The sequence below is a fragment of the Neophocaena asiaeorientalis genome, unplaced genomic scaffold, assembly GCF_003031525.2.
Source record: "Neophocaena asiaeorientalis asiaeorientalis breed wild unplaced genomic scaffold, Neophocaena_asiaeorientalis_V1.1 scaffold43, whole genome shotgun sequence".
In the NCBI taxonomy this organism is placed as follows: Eukaryota; Metazoa; Chordata; class Mammalia; order Artiodactyla; family Phocoenidae; genus Neophocaena; species Neophocaena asiaeorientalis.
The window spans coordinates 7,481,088-7,498,295 of record NW_020173674.1 but is presented as its reverse complement, the minus strand read 5'-3'; the positions used below and the strand labels follow the sequence as shown (position 1 = coordinate 7,498,295).

The window sequence follows — 17,208 nt, the reverse complement described above, 5'->3', positions numbered from 1 at the left end:
AACTAAACCACCTCTCCTCTCCCCCCATCACAGACACCCCCCTGCCCCCCGCCCTGTCTGGTGTGGGGCAGAGGAAGCCGGGAGGGGCAGGAAGTAGACTGCGGTGGGGAAGGGGCGCCCCGCCCAGCCCCCGGCCCGGGTTCCTGTTTTCGAGACAAACCGTTCCCACGGGGCTAACCCGGCCTGGGGCCGGGCGTCTTCCTGCGGGCAGCGGGGGGCACAGGTTGGGTAGAGATCGGGGGCGTGGGCGCGGCGGGTCCTTGTGATAGCCTGGGGGAGGGGCTAGGACAAGGTGGGAACACTTGGGGGAGAGGGGCTTGTGGGGAGGGAGGAATGAAAACGCGGCTACCTGGAGAAGGGGCCTCGAGGTCTGGGGATAGAGGGAGCTCCAGTTCACACAGGAGGGACTGGGGCCCCGGAAGCCTGGCTCCCCATGAGGCCAGATGAAAAGGGGCAGCTGCAAGCGACGGGTGGGTTCTCCGCAGCTAGAAAACTGGAGCCTGGAGGCCTGGCCAACGCCCCCCCCCCCATCCCTGGCAGAGAGGAACTTGGGAGGGGAAGCCGCAGGCGGTTGGGGTCCCCACAAGCCGGGCCTAGGGGAGCCGGTAACCGTTTCCGGCTGTTCAGGTTCAAACACACTCACTGTGAAACCATCGGGCCCCAAACAAATCTTCTGAGGCGTGCCCCGCCCTGCTACCCGGCTGCGGAGGCAGGACCACCCCCACACCTCAATCTCGGTAAAACGAGACCTACAAACAGGCCCCTTCTGGTCCTTAGTTTCCCCAAGTGAGGAGGGGCAACACCGGCCTAGCCTAGACGGTCTGTGTGTGTCCCCCGCCCTAACACTCTCCTTACTTTGGACCTAGCGCAGCCACCTGCTGAGAGACCCTTAAACGCCGCAGTGGGGCGGGGCTAAGGGCGGAGTCAAGAAGCCGCCAACCACCCAGAGGCTCCTCCCCCTTTTGAGTCTGGCCCCCAACCGCACGGATCTTCAGTAGTCCTGGAGGCCTCTGCCTAAGTCCCCGCTCCCGGCCCGGGTGGGCCCCACCCGGGCGGATGCCACGCCTCCGGCCAGCCTAGCAGGCCGCTGACCTAGTATGGACACAGCACTGGGAAGAGAGGCGTGGAGGATGACGCTTGGAAGTGGGCAGGAGAGTCCGGGCCCTGCCCCCACAGGCCGCCCCCCCTCTTCTGAGGGGACGCACCTGACACGGGTGGGGGTAAGGCGCGGTGACTGTGCAGCTGCTATGCCGCCCAGAGCTAAAAATATTTCCCAACAGACAGAGGAGTAAGGAGGCTCCCAAGGAGAACCAGTTTATTGGGGAGTGGGTAAAGTTGGTCAGAGCCATAAATAGGAGCGGGCGGGGAGCCCGAGGACAGGACGGGAGCAGTGTCCTTAGTCACGCTGAACACTGGGATCTCAAGGCTGATGGGAAATGGGGTTCCAGGAAGAGGTTTAGAGATCTAACCCCAGTACCCTACCCTCTGGACGAGGAGCTGGAGCTGGCCCAAGGGACTGCCAACAGACTCAGGGGCAGGTTTGGGTCTGGTCTAGAGGCTCAGATCTTCTCATCAGGTGCTGGCAGGCGCTGGCGGTTAGGCTCCACGCCCCAGATCTCCTTGGCGTACTGGGCAATGGTGCGGTCGCTAGAGAACTTGCCAGAGGTGGCTATGTTCCGGATCACCATCCGCGTCCACTCTCTCGGGTTCTACAAGCCAAAAGGGAGCTAGCTCTGGGTTTGCTCTGCCAGTGGGGTCCCCACCTACCACCTCATCCCAACCAGGGCCACCAAAGCCCTGCCAGCCCCTGGCCCAGGACCCCTCACCTTGTACAGGGCACTGACTCTCTCCTGGCATTTAATGTACTCTTCATAATCTGCAAAGACTTTAAACCTGGAGGGGAATGGAGAATCAGGAAGTTTCATGAGGTCAAGGGCCAAGCCCATCCTGTCCCATTGGATTTCTGGGGACCTGAACAGTGATGCTGCTTCCAAAGGAATCTAGTCCCAACTGCCCAGAAGCCCTGTCCAGCCTCCCCACCGCACCTGAGCCCTACTGAGCCCAGCAGCCCCACGTGCGCAGTTTCCTGGCCGGCCAGCTCACCGGTCATGGTGCATGAGCATATTGACAATGGCCTTGAACAGGTCGGGCTGTTTGGGGGAGAAGAAGCCGCTGTTCAGCTGGTCAATGATGTGCCGAAGCTCCGGAATTCGGTCATAGTATTCCTGGGCATTGTACCTGTTGGGGAAGAGCTGTAGTCAGTGCCCTGGAAATGGGTTCCTGGCTCCTCCTCCTCCAGCAAAAATCCAGGAAGTTCCAAGCCCCAGGGTCAAAACCCAGGCCCAGCCTGCTACTGCCCTCCCCGCAGCTGCCACACTCCCTCTGGAGGTCTTTCCAAGAGGCCCCCTCCCTTCTCAGCTCAGCTTTTCATCCCCCACTTCGTGGATGAGGAAACTGAGGTCTAGAGAGGAGAGAAAGGTAGTGTCAGAGCCAAAGGCCCCAAACCAAGCGCTCTTCTTCCCACACACCACCACTGTCTCCCAACAGGTTTCTTTCCTCCGTTCATGGCTTTTCTCCCCCACCATCCACAGTCCATCCCTGGCCTCACTCTCAGGCCCCAGAAGGAGCGAACAGGTATATCGTGAGGAACATCCTTAAGTTCGAACCGTCCAGCCAAGCTCATCGCTGTGCCTGGCACCAGCTTTCCTCCGGTGTCCCACTTCCTAAGGCAGCACAATCCATTCCTGAGCCACCTGGGTTCAAATCTCTCAAGACCAGTCTCATCTCTTTCCTCCCTTTCTCTCTTCCAACCAGAAACCAAGTCCGCCTCCTCAACAATGTCCCTAATCCCCATCCCCAGCACTGGTCTGCTGCAGGGGACTCCCCCTGCCATCTGGTGTCAGCCCCACACTGGTCCCCCACCTAGACATTGTCCCCTCCAGTCAAGCCTCCCTCCTGCAGCCAAAAGTGTCCATCTGGAGCCTAGTTCTGAACGTGTTGGACTTTGCTCAAAACATTTCACATTTCCTTCCTGTCCAAAGGACCAAGTCTGCCACGCTTCCAATGCAGGGGACGCGGGTTCAATCCCTAGTCAAGGAACTAAGATCCCACACGTCACACGGTGCAACCAAAACAACAACAACAAAGGACCAAGTCTAAACTTTCTAGTCAAGCCCCACAGGAGAAATTCCTATCAACATTCAGTGCCAGCTCTTGTAAGCTGTTGGTGGGAGTGTAAACTGGTACCAACTTCCTGGAAAACAATTTGACAATGTGTATCAGGAGCCTTAAGAACTCATACTTTTTACTCAGATATACCCCCTTCTAATAATTATCTTAAGGAAATAATCAGAGATGTGGACATCAATGTAAAAGGTTAGTCATCACAGGGACGTTTATCCTAACAGGGGAAATCAACCTTAATGTCCAACCATACGGAACTAGTTAAATAAGTTATGCCATGTACGTAAGAGAGAATGCTATACAAACATGTAAAATATCTTGGGGACTATTTAATGACATGGAAAATGCCTCACCAATGTTAAGATAACAGGATTCCATACTGTACATGCATTATTCCCAACTTTTAAAAACTATATACACACACATATAAATACATGAAGAAAAAGAGAACTGTGGCTTTAAATCTGGGTGATGAGATTATGGATGACAGTTGTTTTATTCTTTGTGGCTTTGTATATTTCTAACCAGTGAGCATGTACTGCTTTTATGATAAGAAAAAATCATATTTTAAAATGTTAAAAATGTAATGCCAGGGGCTTCCCTGGTGGCACAGTGGTTGATAAAAAAAAAAAAAAAAAAAATGTAATGCCAGGAAAATGTCTTCTCTGAAGATCTACGTTTCTGACCACAAGCACAGATATAACTACTGTACTCATATTTCCCTTTTTGCCATGGCTGCCAGGGAGCTAAGAATTTCACTTTACTTCCAATTCCAGAAATAATATTATCTCTGAGGGTTGGTATTATTTTCTCTTCCTTTTCCTTCAGTTCTATGTTACTTCTTTCTTTTCCCATTTCATTAACCTTATTTGTTATAAGTTACCTCAAAAGTTTTCTAGACTCGTGATGGCCATAACTAAGACCTTGTGCAGCCTGGACCAGCCTTTCCAGTCATGCCTCTTGCTCCCGGTTCTACCTCCAGCAGTCGCACCTTGGTGCCTCCTGCCCACAGACTGTGAACTTTGCAGCCCATACCCTCTCTGGTCAAGCCTTTCCACGTCCTCCACCCGCATGCCGAAGATGAAGAAGTTCTCCTCTCCCGCCTCTTCTGCCATCTCCACATTGGCCCCATCCATGGTGCCAATGGTCAGAGCCCCATTGAGCATGAACTTCATGTTGCCAGTGCCTGAGGCCTCAGTGCCCGCAGTAGAGATCTGCTCGGAAAGGTCAGCAGCCGGGATCACTGTTGGGGGGGCAGCAGGAGACAAGCTCAGCTCCAGGAAGAGCCCCAGACCAGCTAGAGACTCTGGAGTTAGTCTGGCCCTAGGCCTAGCCAGATTCAGAGTCCCCTCCACCCCAACGCTCCACTCTTAACCAATTAAGTCTCTCTCTCACTGCCCCCCACCGCCCCGCCACCTCTTGTTGATATTTGAACATCTGGGACCTAACCTGGACTCCCCCCACCCCCCAGCTCCACTGTGTGACTTAAAGGGCACCACTGAGGCCCATCTCCCCTATAATTTCACCCCATACCACCATTAAAGGGACATCCTCATGATTTGAGTATCGTCCTCTCCAGGTTCTTCCTTAAAGTGCAAGCACCCTAAGAAGAGGAGATTAATATCTCTTCCTGGAACTGAACTAATCAGAGCTTCCCTAGGGTCCCCACTGGCGGCATTCCACCTTTCTCGGCCAGTGAGACTCGGTAGTTCTCCAAGAAGACCAGGCGGAGGCGGTCTCCCACCACCGGGTCGTGGTTGACCACATCCCCAACGGCTGTAATGAGTTTGATGATCATCTTGGCCATGTGGTACCCAGGTGCAGCCTGTGGGAGCACAGTCTGGGGTCAGCTCCACAGCCTGACCTCCTAGCCCCATCCTGCAACCCAGCCAGGCTGACCTCAACCTGGATATCAAAGAACCACAGCCATGGTCTGCAGCCCGGCTTCTCACCTTCCCTCCAATCATCACAGTCCGAGGCACAGAAAACTTATTGGGATCCTTCTTGATGCCTATGGAGAAACAGAGGGATCCAGTGAGTGGGCCAGGTTTTCCCTCTAGGCAGTAACACCTGACAGCACTCATCCAGCCAGGGCTGGGCTGGGAGACAGTAGCCCTGACTTGGGCAATCACTTGCTTTGTGACCTCAGATCTGTCACTTCCTCCCCTTCTGAGCCTCAGTTTGCCCATCTGTGAAATGGGGATAATTCCATGTCCCAAGAGTTATCCTGAGGTCAAAGGAGATGTTGATCAGGAAGTATATAGTATCCTGGGAGGTACACAGAGCGGGGAACCGGGAGCCAGAGGGAACCCTGCCACTCACGGTTGTACATTGTGATGACATGGAGGCAGTTGAGGAGCTGGCGTTTATATTCATGAATCCGCTTCACCTGGACGTCGAAGAGCGAGTTGGGGTTGATGTGGACTTTGTATTCCTTCTCTAGGTACGCAGAGAACTTTAACTTGTTTTCCTGAAGTCAGGGGAGTGGAGAGAGCTCACCAATAGGCCTCAGCCTCAGGAAATCCTACAGTCTCATTCCTTTCCCAGGAAGGTGAGGATAGAAGTCTCCCTTGCCACCTTTATCCACTCCTGCATCAGGGCAGACATTGCTAATCAACGTCAGCACTCTTCCAGTGAGGTCAGATGATGCCTTCCCACCATGGACTGACTCCAGGCAACTTCTACCAATGGCCTGACGTTGCAGAAGAGATGAGCTCTATCGGCCATTCCTGACTCAGACATCCGGCCCCTCCAGCACCCTCCACTCAAGCCCTAGCACAGGAGTCTGTCCCAGATTGCAGCGCTCCTCACCTGCTTCACTTTGGCCACATCCCGGATAAAGGCTTCATCGTCCACATAGGAGAGCAGTTTGCGCAGCTGGTCCAGGTCTGCGATGTAGTCCTCCCCGATGCGCTGTGCGAAGATAGCTCTCAGTTAGGCCCATATCCCTCCTCCGTCCTCCCTCACAGAGGGGTCCCTTTCCAGGTCAACCAAGCCCCATCCACTGCAGACAGCTCCTTCCTCTGCATCCTCCCAGCTGGGGGGTAGTACATGTATGTGCATCTTTCCTCCCCTCCTGACCTTGAGCTCTGATGGCTGACCCCCATCTGACCCCACAGGCCTTCCTCTTGGCCTTTTCCTCTGACAGGCATTGACCTCAGGGCCCCGCTCCCACTCTCTGCCCCTTTCTGGTCTCAATCCAGATGTGACCTGCTGATAACCCCTCCATTAGACTGTGAACTCCACCAGGTTGACCTTCATAGCCAGGGCCTCCATTCGCCCACAGGCACCCTCATGCAAGTAAGAAAATGGTTCCCCTTCTCCAGACAGATGCAAGGCTTGGGGAACGCAGTGCAGGATGGACTTCAGCCCTCAGATGGGTGCCCTACAGTGAACCACATACACAACCACACCCAGATGCTCCCTGCGGTGACCGTGTTGACCCCTGCTGGCCATATGTGAACGCTCACCTCAGCAATGACTTCTGCCAGCCCAGGGTTACACATAACCAGCCAGCGGCGAGGAGTGATGCCGTTGGTCTTATTCTGGAACTTATGAGGCTCTAGCTCATAGAAGTCCTTGAAGCTATAGGATGGGGTCGGGGAATCACCAATCACCCCTGTGGGATGAAGCCCTCCTCCCTGGGGCCCCTACCCTGGTTTCTTGATGAAAGGGGCCTGGAGGGGAGGGGGAGGGTGCTGTGTGTAAGAGGGGTCATCTGGGGACAGGACTGGACTGGACGGCAAGGCTATGATGCTTGTAAGAGTGGTGCCACCCGTGGAAGGGGCCAGCTGAGGGCAACTGTGAATGGCTGGTGCCGGACAGTGAGGGGGTGAGCGGGGGTCCAGCGGGAGGGGCGGTGTCTGGGGAGTGGGTCTTACGTCGTCTTCTTGAGGATCTCGGAGTGGATGCGAGCCACGCCATTGATAGCATGTGAACCGGCGATGCACAGGTGTGCCATGTTGATACGTTTCACCGCGCCCTCCTCCACCAGCGACATGCGCCTCAGCCGGTCTATATCCCCTGGGAACGCAGCCGCCACCCGCTGTGCCAGGAGAGCCAAGAGCTAGGACGGGGACCCAGGACCCAGGTTTCCAGCCCCTACCCTATCCCCAGGTCTCTGTCCACAGCCCTCCCTGCCAGAGTCTCAGGAGCCATGCTTTCCATGCCCTCCACGCCCCACCCTCCACCCCACGCTTCCTCCACTCACATTAAGGAAGCGCTGGTTGATCTCATAGATGATCTGGAGGTGCCGAGGCAGCAGGGTCTCGATGAGGTGCACGGGCCAGCGCTCCAGGGCCTCGGGCAACACCGTGTGGTTGGTATAGGCACAGGTCTTCACAGTCACATCCCATGCCTGACAGACAGGATGGCGAGGAAGGACCCCCGGGCTTAAGCCGGATGGCTCTCCACACTCACTGTGCAGCCAAGAGCCCTGGCCCTGCCACTGCCGCGCCAGGTTCTAGGACACCCGCCCTCTGGGCCTCACACTGCCGTCTGTGCAGTGGGGGCTCCACCCACATCTTTCCACTCCCCAGACTGGGAGGGGAACCCTGAGATGCAGAGGGTGAGGCAGGGGTGCAGGAGGGGCCCTGAAGCCCACCTTGTCCCAGTCCAGCCGCTCCTGGTCCACCAGGATCCTCATCAGCTCGGGGATGGTCAAGGAGGGGTGGGTGTCATTCAGCTGGATGGCCACCTGGGGGCGGGGGGCATTGGAGTCAGTCTGGGCTCCAAACCAAGGCTATGATCGCTGTCCTTTGCCCCTTCAGAGCACCGCCCCCCAGGGCCCCTCATGGTTCTAGGGTTGAGCTGGGGGTGGAGGCCCTCACGGGGGCAGGTATGGGGCAGGAGGAAGAGGGGAGCGAGGTTCTACTGAGGATCGCGAGCAGATCCCCCCACCCCGACCCCCAACACCCAGCCTCCACGTCGTCATCTGTAAAATGGGTGGTTCAGGCTGAGACTGGAGGGAGGAGGGATGGCACCCATCACAGGAGGTGTAGAGACTGGCCTTCCCTGGGGCCTGGTACCTTATCCGGGAAGGCGTCGAAGCTCGTGCGCACAGGGTCTCGGCAGCCGAACTTGGAGGATTTGAAGCGGCGGATGATGTCCTGGAGCGTGGCAGCCACTACGAAGTACTCCTGCTTCAGCCGAAGCTCTTTCCCCTCAAAGAACTGGGGACAGTGCCAGGCAGGGTGGAGTCAAGGTGGTGGCCTAACACTGCTGTGGGTGTGGCCAGGGGAGACTCCCACCCACACCAAGATTCCTGAGCCCTGAGCTGCCCCACCTCAGGGACCCAGGGGTCTTTCACCCACCAAGAAGCAGCAATGTGGATGGTAGCAGGAGGGAGGGCTAAGGACCAGGAGTATTGTGGGTGTTACCAGGGAGCGGCTCATCCAAAGTGCCCCACCCTAACCTGCTGCCCCCAGGACTCAGGCATCCTCCCACTTAATGAACTTGGGGGAAGAACAGGACACATAGGGGCCAGCAATATGCCTTGGGTGTGACTAGGGCACCAGCAAGTGTCACTCCCCTTCTCCTGCCCTCTCCCATGCACTCTGGCTTCCTGTCCCCAGCCCAGGGGGTAACATACGTTGTCGTTGGGATACAGGACACGGGAGATATTCTCAGCCAGGTTGCGGTCCAGCACAGCCTGGATGTAGCCGCCGACGTTGACTGAGGAACGAATGTGGGGACAGGGTCAGGCTTGGGTCAAGTGTGGGCCAGGGTGGGCAGGGGCTGCTGACTTTGGCTGAACTCACAGTCCTTGAGGTTGAAGTCATTGGGGGCCTTGGCAGACCACAGGCGCATGGTATTGACGATGTTGTTGCGGTAGCCGGGCACAGGTGTGTCGTAAGGCATGGCCAACACCACCTGCGGGGCACCCGGTGTGGCGTCAGGAGGTGGGCATCTGCCATGCCCGAGAGGCCCTGAGAGCCCGAACTCTGTGCTCTGTCACTGCACTCCCCCAACTCCCCACGCCGGGTTCTAGTCCCAACTCTGGGTGACCACAAGCAGCCCCGCCAACCTCTCTGGACCTCGTCCATAAGGAGAGGACTTCCCAGTGCCTCCACCACCATGCCCCTCCTTGCTGGGCTGTTGTGAAGATTCCAGGAGGTGGGGATGAGCTCGGAGCCCAGGGCGGAGCCCTGTTGGTGGCCACTCCGCCATGATGGCGATGAGCTGGCCGCTGGCCTGAGCACAGTCTAGAGGACACTCTGGACTCATGGAAGGGCTGGGGGGAACCATGGGGCCTGGCTGAGGGGGTCACGGAGGTCAAGGCCATCCAAAGGGCTTATGCCTGGTTGACCACAGGGCTAATTAGCAGTGACTAATGCTGGCCCCACCTCCCACAATTAGCAAACATCAATAATTGCTGCTGATAGCTGCCCATTATCATGGGGCGGGGGCACACCCACGCCTCCCTCCCCAACATTTAAGTAGCCCCTGATTGGAGCAGAGTGAAAGCTGCAGCTTAGAGAGGGAAGGGACTGGCCCAAGAACATAGAGCTAGGCGGGCAGCCAGAGCCCTGCTGGACCTTAGCGTGGATGACAGCAGAACAAACTCTAGATTCTGAAAGCCTAGAGGTTGCTGTGCAGCCATCTGGAGGCCGATGACCTGCAGCCACAGCAAGGCTGGCTGAGCTGGAATTTGGACACCTCGTTTAGCTTTAGGTTCCCTCTAACTTGCTCTGTGACCTTGAACAAGTCAATTGCCCTCTCCAGGCTTTTAAGTTTCTCCCCTGTCCCCGTTTCTGGGCTGTTGCTTTGTTTCCCATCAAGCCCCCAGTTCAGATGTGCAGGGGAGCCAAGATTCCGTGATTATTCTTTGATGAGTCTTGTGGGGTGGTGGAAAGGAGCCAGGTCAGGGGAGAAGCACTGGTAGAGCAGGGTGGCCTCTCTCCTCCTCCCAGGCTCTGCACTTGGTCTGGCTCCCCTGTGACCCTGTCTCCAGTCTCTCCTAGTTCTAGCTGTGTGACCTTGAATAAGTCACTTAACCTCTCTGAGCCTCAGTGGCATCCATTATAAAATAGCACTAGGTCCAGTAGCCTGCAGGCTCTTTCCTTGTTTCTCTCTGTTTCCTCTAGAACCTCCTCCCCTCTCCCTCACTAGATTTCCCCACCACCACACCCCGCTCCCTGACGTCCCCCTCACCTGCGTGTCCACCCACTTGGCCCCTTGGTTGGTGTGCTCCACTCGGCCATAGAAGTGCACAGGCAGTGTGCACTCGGGTCGGGCCTTCTCCCAGGGGTTGCCGTAGCGAAGCCAGTCATCAGCCTCCTCTATCTGAGCCCAAGGCAGGTCAGGGGAGAAAGGAAGGCAGTGTCAGAGCCAGGCTCACACCACAGCAGGTGGTGAGTAGGCCAGGAGCAGTGGCCCTAATGTGCCCTATACAGGGAGGGTGTAAATGAAGGGCTTTGGGGTAGGTGGGCCCCTGGTCTGGTGGAATATCCACGGGGACACCGTGTGTGTAAGAGAGCCTGAGACATTCCACAGGTATGGACCTCCTATCCCCAGAGCTAACAACTGGCTTGGGGCCAGGGGGAAGGGGCAAGGATGTTTTCCACCAAGGCTGGGGCTGGTTCTGGATCTATGTGCAGATGAATGAACAAATAGGGGTCTTCTCCATCATAATAACAAGGTCAGGGCCCAAGGTCACTCACCTGCCAACCCCCAGAGATCTTCTGGTTAAAAATCCCAAACTCATAGCGGATCCCGTAGCCATAGGCAGCCAGGCCCAGTGTCGCCATGGAGTCCAGAAAGCAGGCTAGGGGTGTGCATGGAGGTGGGTGTCAGAGACGTGGCACAAAGGAACCCTTCTGCCCAATCCCCTGCCACCCTGCTCACTTACCCGCCAGCCGGCCCAGGCCCCCGTTGCCCAGCCCTGCGTCCTCCTCGACTTCCTCCAGCTCCTCCATGTCCAGGCCCAGCTAGAGGCGGGAGGGTATGGCAGGCATCAGGGCCAAGGGCCAGCAGGTCAATCTCCCAAGCCCCAAGCCTTGCCCCACCCCTACACACCTGGTAGGTGGCCTCATCACAGGCATTCTCCAAGGCCAGGTTCACCATGGTGTTTTGTAGCGTCCGGCCCATATAGAATTCCAGAGACAGGTAGTAGATCCTCTGCCCGGAGAGACAGGTGGGGAGGTGGAGGGGAGGGCATCAAGGCCACCCACTAACATTCAGCCAGGCCCAGCTGGGCCTGCACCTCTCATACTTCCTGCCCCACTCCTAGACCCCAGCATGTTCCAGCCCTGCCTCCATTTCTCCCCCCTTCTCAGGCTTTGGGACCCAACAGGCAAGATTCTGGTCCCAGCATTTCTTCTGACTTTGGACAAATCACTTTTCTTCTCTGAGCCTCAGTTTCCTCATCTGGAAAATGGGGCTGGCCATATCTACCTCAGGGGCTAGGAGAGGTGCCTAGGAGAGGTAGGAACTCCTTTCATTGCATGCAATCCTGCCAACAGCCAGCCCATCAGGGAGTCAGAACATAGGGAAGCACCTCCAAGTGCTTCCCAAAAGGGAAAGCCAGGCCCAGAGAAAAAAGTCATTGGCTCAAGGTCACACATGACTCAGGGCTAGAGTCGGCCACCTCCCGTCCTTGCAGAGGGCCTCCTGGCTCTCAAGCCTCAGTCCCAAGAAGAGGACGGAGAGCTGCCAGGATCTAGGATGCTGATGGTGCCTGGTCTCCTGGTTCCCTGGGTCCCCTCCCTGGCCCTCCCCCACGCCTGCCCAGAAGTGTCAGGTTGCTGACATTTACCAGTGACCCCAACAGACATTTGATCTCACCACCCCAGCTGCCCCAGCTGCGCCCCATGCGCTGCACCAGCACACACCACGCACACATTCAATGATATGTCCTTCCACTTAGGGCCCAACCCAGGCCACAGGGGTCTTCATGTCCCCCAGAAGCCCCTCCATTCTCTGAGTGAGCCCTGGGCCTTGGCAACCAGCCTAACTGACCCGAGCCCCCTGACCTGCCCCCATCCCAGATTTCTCCCCCTGGGTTGCCCCAGCAGCCCATTGCACCTGGCACCCCTGGATCCTCCAACCTCAGGAACCTGGAGTGACCCTTTATTTTGCTGCAGAGAGCCCTGACCCCAGGGAGGGGCTGCCACTTGGTCAAGATCTCCCAGCCCCCAGCCCATTCCCCTCCCGGGGTGCCCCAAGCAGCACCTTGGGGTCCTTCTCGTAGTAGTGCTGCTGCGTGCGGAGCCAGCGGCCCACGAGGTGGTCACGCACGGTGAAGGCCAGCGCAAAGTAGTAGTCTAGAGGGGTGGCCACATTGCGGTCTTTCACGAGGGTGAAGTGCAGGTGCCGGTTGAAGTTCTTCTTCAGCTCGGTCACATTCTCCACGCCGGCCAGGCCACGCACGCTGATCTGCTTTCTCTTCTCCTGGTCTGTCAGGGGCCGGGACATGGCTGCGGGAGGGCGGGCCGGACTGACTGTGTGGACAGGCGGGCAGCCTGAGCAGTGCCTCCAGCCAGGGAGTGGAGATCCCCAGCCGGCTGGTGCTTTAAAGCCTGGCTCTGGGCAACGTGCCCCACCTCCTCCCTCGATGGGTCGGTCTTGGCTTGGCTGCTCGGGGAGCTATTTTGGGGTGAGGGGAGGAGAGGAGGGGCAGGGAGGGCCACCCTGGCTCATTCGCAGCCCTGCGCTGACCCACTTCCTCCAGGCCTCACACACTGGGGTCTGCTGTCTTCTGTCCCCGTCCCTGCCTTTTGCAGGGTCAGAGACAAGATGCAGCAGGCAGAGCACTGGCTTGAGGCCTGAGGCTTGACTGGAGCCTCTAGGCTGTGACTTTGGCTGAGGTAGCCCTGATCTGGGCCCCTCTCCTGGGTTATAGATGAAGGATGCAGCCTGATTGCAGGCCCTCAATCAGGACTCCCTGGAGAGGCTGAGGGCGCTGTCAAGGAGGACAGGTGACAGGAGGCCCAGCCTCCATCAGAGCAGCTTGACTTCGGTTCTAGACCTTCACGCAAGAGGCTGCAAACCACAGGCAGGATGCCCTCTGGTCAAGCTTCCACGGTGGCCCTGCACCCGGGTGGGGAGGACACATGTGGCAAGAGGGGCCAGGATTCCCCACAGGCTGAAGGCCCAGGCGCTGAGGATCAGGGTACCCCGAACAGAAGAAGGGCAGCTAGCAGAGGACACTGGGTGGCTGGGAGAAGGGGGACCAGGACCCCGGGTTCCAGGGGTGGTATGGGGAGGTCGCCTAAGGCAGGGCCCCTCCCCGCCCCACCCCCTCACAAAGCCAAGTCACTCTGAGCTCCCCCTGTTGCTGTCCCTCAAGGACCTCTGAAGTGACCTTTTGAGAGGGACGGTCAGATTACAGGCCAGCTTTGGCTGGAAGTCACCAGCCTGGAGCAGGGGTCCCTGGGAACTACAGTTCTGTGGCCCACAGGGGTAGAACTGAAGCACCCCCTACACAGACACACACACACATTAGCCAGTGGCATTAGGTCTCCCCATGACGCAGCTGCCAGGTGACTGAGTGAAGGCCTTCTCCCATTCATTTCTCCCACCTGGGGCCTCACACTGGACAGGCCTAAAGAGTGGGCCAGAAACGTATGGACCCCAAGGGGGGAAAGCTGTGGCGGGGGGTGGGGATGGTGGTGTGCTGAATTGGACGATTGGGATTGACATGTATACACTGATGTGTATAAAGTTGATGACTAATAAGAACCTGCTGTATAAAAAAAAAAAAAAGAGTGGGCCAGGTTCATAAATGTGACTTCACCCATAAAATGGGAGCTCCTGCACCCCGGGAACGTTACACCATTCCTCCCCAGGGCCTGGCAGCTACAGATCCTTCCTTCTGCGGCTTTGGCTGCCCCCAGTTCACTGCTGGTGTCCTGGCCCCAGCACTGATTTGCTGTGGGAACTCAGGCTGGTTGCTTTACTTTACTGAGCCTTGAATTCCTTCAAGAAATGTATACTCTCAAGTGAGAATACAAATCCCTGCTTCCTCCAGCCACTGCCTCCTAGTCTTGTGGAGGCTGACCTCAGATCCTGCTTTGTTCTTTGAGCAAAAGGAGCCCAGGGCCTGGTGCTATTTCAAAGGATGCCTGGGCTTCCTGGGGCCGGGCGCTGGGCCGGTGGAAGGGGAGGACTGGGTGCTCTGGTCTGAGGGCCAAGGAAGCAGGTCAGAGGCCGGGACAGCAGCAGGATGTTATTGAGTCTGGTTCAAGGAAGGCCAAGCTGTTTGAGGACTCTCTGCGCCACAGCAGACCCAGCCCTGGAATTACCACCCTAGTATGGGAGCCAAACTCCAAGTCTTCCAAAGGCCAAGCTCTGCTCTACCCCTACTCCCAAATAGCGTCTGTTCTGGTCTTCCATAGTGCGTGCTCCAGAGCAGAGAAAAAAGACCATGAAGAGAACACCAAAACACAGATGCCATGAGAACACAGAAAACTTCCTCTTAAAACGTTTGCATTTTAAGTTTTTTACACCTTGTATTTCAAAAGAATGCCTGGTGGCTCTCAGGTCTCACAGTTCCCACCCTCAGCCTTTCCTCCCGGGCTGTGCCTCTGGGGAGGTTCACCCCACCCTCCACCGAGCACCTGGTTCTCTGCGCTTGGCCAGCATCTTGGGCTGCCTGGCCCGTGGTTCCTTGTGGAGGGCCGGGTAGAGCTCAGAAGCTCTTTGGCACAGTTGTCGACAAGGTAGCGCCAGTTCCCCATGTTGTCATCTCATGCCCCAACTGTGGCTGCATGCTCTGGCCACACAAACCTTTGCACTGACCCCTAATTTTCCTGCCACTATGGACCTGCCCCTAACAGAGCATTCCTAGCTTCTTATCCTGCTCCCCACCGTCAACCCAATCCACGCCCCCTCCCTGCTCATCAACTTAGTGCTCACCCCGCCCCTGCACTCAAGGCACTTGCTGAACTGGGACACATCCTGTTTCTCTTGGGAAACAGATGTACTTTGAACTGGTTTCTCCAACTACCTTTCTTGTGGGTTCTTTTGGTCTTTGTTGCGTCATTGGCACCCACTCAAACTTTCCAGTCTTTTCCAAAGGTGACGCCACCTCAGGAGCCCCTCTTTTATTTTGCTTCCCCCAGCCCAGCAGGATGGAAACTTGAAGGCTGAAACTGACCTGTTTCCCCAAGTCCTTCTCCCCTTTCACCCCCATTAGTGTTGCATGCATAGATTTTAAAGAATCCTGAGAGCACACTTTCCCAACCTGAAATAACTCAAGGTTGTTTACATCCGACTAGGTTTCTAATCAGAAATCCTGCCTCCTTCCTGGGACCAATCTTGGGTTCCACCAGAGCCCTTGGCTGGGTCTCAGTAACACAGCCCTGACAGTGACCTTTCCCAACCGACATTCCTTTCACCAACCTAGCTTTGAGGGGGTGGGGAGACACTGCTGCTGCCGCAGAACAGAAACAGGGTCAAGTAGAGGGCTCTTCTCTACTCTAGGTGTCCAAGGCAGGTGGGAGAGCACTTCTCCCTCCCGTTCCACCACAAAGGCAGGTGCTTGCTGTGGTTCCGAGGGCCAAGCCTTCCTGCTGTCTCTCTTCCATTTCAGGGCCTTGAGCTGCTTGGAGAAAGGCCACTGATGCCTCCTTCAGCCACTTGTTACCCTCCAAAACCTTAACGAAAGCTGACAGCAGGCAACAGAAAGGGAGTGAGCCCAGGAATGGAGCTGGCCCTAGGGGAGAGAAACGGAGATAGCTGGGCTGTGGTTAAGTCATTTATTGATTTTATTTCTAAAACCCACATAGCGCCACTTTGCCTCTTCCAGAGCTTCAAAGAGCTAATTAACTGCCCCACGAGCCCACCAGGGAAACCAAGCTTGTGGGGGGAAGCAATGAGATGAAGCCAAGGTCAAAGAGAGTTGCCAGGCCCCAGGCCCTGCCCCCATTCTGTCAGCTAAGAACAAAGAGAAAAGATCTCCCTGCTCCCTTTCACTCAACTGAAGTTTAGGGCTTGCTTAGGAAGACCCAGGGAACAGGTCTGGGTTCTGAGGCTTCATTAACCCCTGCGGGGCCTACAGCAAACACAGGCACCCTGGATGGGGCCCAGACACGCAAGGCTCTGCTCCAGATAAAACAGCAGCGGCCAGCCCCAGCCTGAAGCTGGAAAGCAGCCCAGGCCAGCGTTGTGCTGTCCCCGCTGGCCAGGAGCTGTGGGCAACAGAAGCTTGCTGTCCCTCAGCCTCCTGGAAGGAAGGAAAGCTAGTGGGGAAGGGCAGGCCCCAGTGCAGCTCTCCCCAAGGGAACTGTAGCAAAGCAGCAGCAGCTGAACAAGACCCTCACTGCCCCATGTCATGTCCTGAGATGGATTTTTCTGGTGCCACCATGGGCCCTATCTACCACCCCAGACACCAAAGACCAAAACAGCCAGAGACCCTCTGCGAAGTGCTTACAAAGCACAAGGTGAGTCCTTCTCCCGCCCCACCTCTCCCCGAAGGCTGCAGTGTGGCAGGCTGCGAGTCACCGGCAGAGAGAGAAAAAGCCACTTGACAGTTTTAACTCTAGCAGCTGAGCCTGAGAGGCAGGATTAGTTGGCTTGACCTTTAGTGCCGATGCCTACCTAGGCCCAGGACCTCACAGTCAGGTGGCAGGCTCCAGGTACAAATCACAACTGGAGCTCATCGCATGTGGAGGTCCAAGCCCCAGGGAAAGGCCTTCGAAAAGAGAGACCAGGGAGGGGGTCACCAGGTTCTCAGCCACTAACTACTAAGGCAGAGGGAGGAGGTGGGGCCGCCCACACACCAGCTTCCCCCAGCGAAACTGCACAGGGAGGTAGATGGGGGCTTCCTTAATGAAGGTCCCAGAGGCTCTCCAGGAAGAAAAGGACAAGTGCGGCCAGGAGCTGAACGCAGGTAAGGTAACTGGTGCTGGTGCTGATGGTGGCAGAGGGGATTTTAAAAAAAAGGAAATAAACAGACCCAGAAAACCACACTGCTCTTTTATTCAATGGAACATCCCCCTTTAACGCAGTGTTGAATCATACACCAAAAAAAAAAAAAAAAAAAAAAAAAAAAACAAAAAGAAAATTTTGCAAAAAAACAAAGAG

General features: G+C 56.5%; 2 protein-coding genes across 6 annotated transcripts in view; both read right to left on the bottom strand.

The window, feature by feature from the left end:
• RASGRP2 (RAS guanyl releasing protein 2) overlaps window positions 1–368 on the bottom strand; it is a 15,078-nt gene extending 14,710 nt beyond the window's left edge. The window contains exon 1 of the mRNA XM_024749286.1: window positions 350–368. The gene's annotated coding sequence lies outside the window, so the exon portion shown is untranslated. The remainder of the gene's footprint in view (window positions 1–349) is intronic.
• A 901-nt stretch (window positions 369–1,269) lies between these two features.
• On the bottom strand, window positions 1,270–17,186 carry PYGM (glycogen phosphorylase, muscle associated). Of its 5 annotated transcripts, none has more exons than XM_024749280.1 (21): window positions 16,723–17,184; window positions 12,355–15,838; window positions 11,200–11,301; window positions 11,033–11,111; window positions 10,845–10,948; window positions 10,336–10,467; window positions 8,943–9,054; window positions 8,774–8,856; window positions 8,211–8,354; window positions 7,787–7,879; window positions 7,394–7,540; window positions 7,065–7,228; window positions 6,654–6,768; window positions 5,995–6,096; window positions 5,506–5,653; window positions 5,136–5,194; window positions 4,867–5,008; window positions 4,219–4,426; window positions 2,104–2,238; window positions 1,827–1,893; window positions 1,270–1,709 (listed from the first exon to the last, which is right to left on the bottom strand). In XM_024749280.1, exons 2-21 carry the CDS (start codon window positions 12,595–12,597, stop codon window positions 1,560–1,562), a joined length of 2,529 nt encoding a protein of 842 aa, XP_024605048.1. In that variant the 5' UTR covers window positions 12,598–15,838; window positions 16,723–17,184; the 3' UTR covers window positions 1,270–1,559. The 5 variants fall into 5 exon arrangements, with proteins under 5 accessions (XP_024605048.1, XP_024605049.1, XP_024605050.1 ...); XM_024749281.1 differs by having other exon boundaries at window positions 1,305–1,709; window positions 12,355–12,623; window positions 15,526–17,184; XM_024749282.1 differs by having other exon boundaries at window positions 1,560–1,709; window positions 12,355–12,599; window positions 15,526–17,185.
• Between the last annotated feature and the right edge of the window lie 22 nt (window positions 17,187–17,208).

Excerpts from the sequence above, each read along its gene's own strand:
- PYGM (XM_024749282.1), bottom strand. The coding sequence starts at position 12,597 with ATGTCCCGGCCCCTGACAGACCAGGAGAAGAGAAAGCAGATCAGCGTG. Across the intron at positions 5,009-5,135 it reads CTGTGATGATTGGAGGGAAG|GCTGCACCTGGGTACCACAT; the intron begins GTGAGAAGCCGG and ends GTGCTCCCACAG. Across the intron at positions 4,427-4,866 it reads AGTCTCACTGGCCGAGAAAG|TGATCCCGGCTGCTGACCTT; the intron begins GTGGAATGCCGC and ends CCCCCCCAACAG.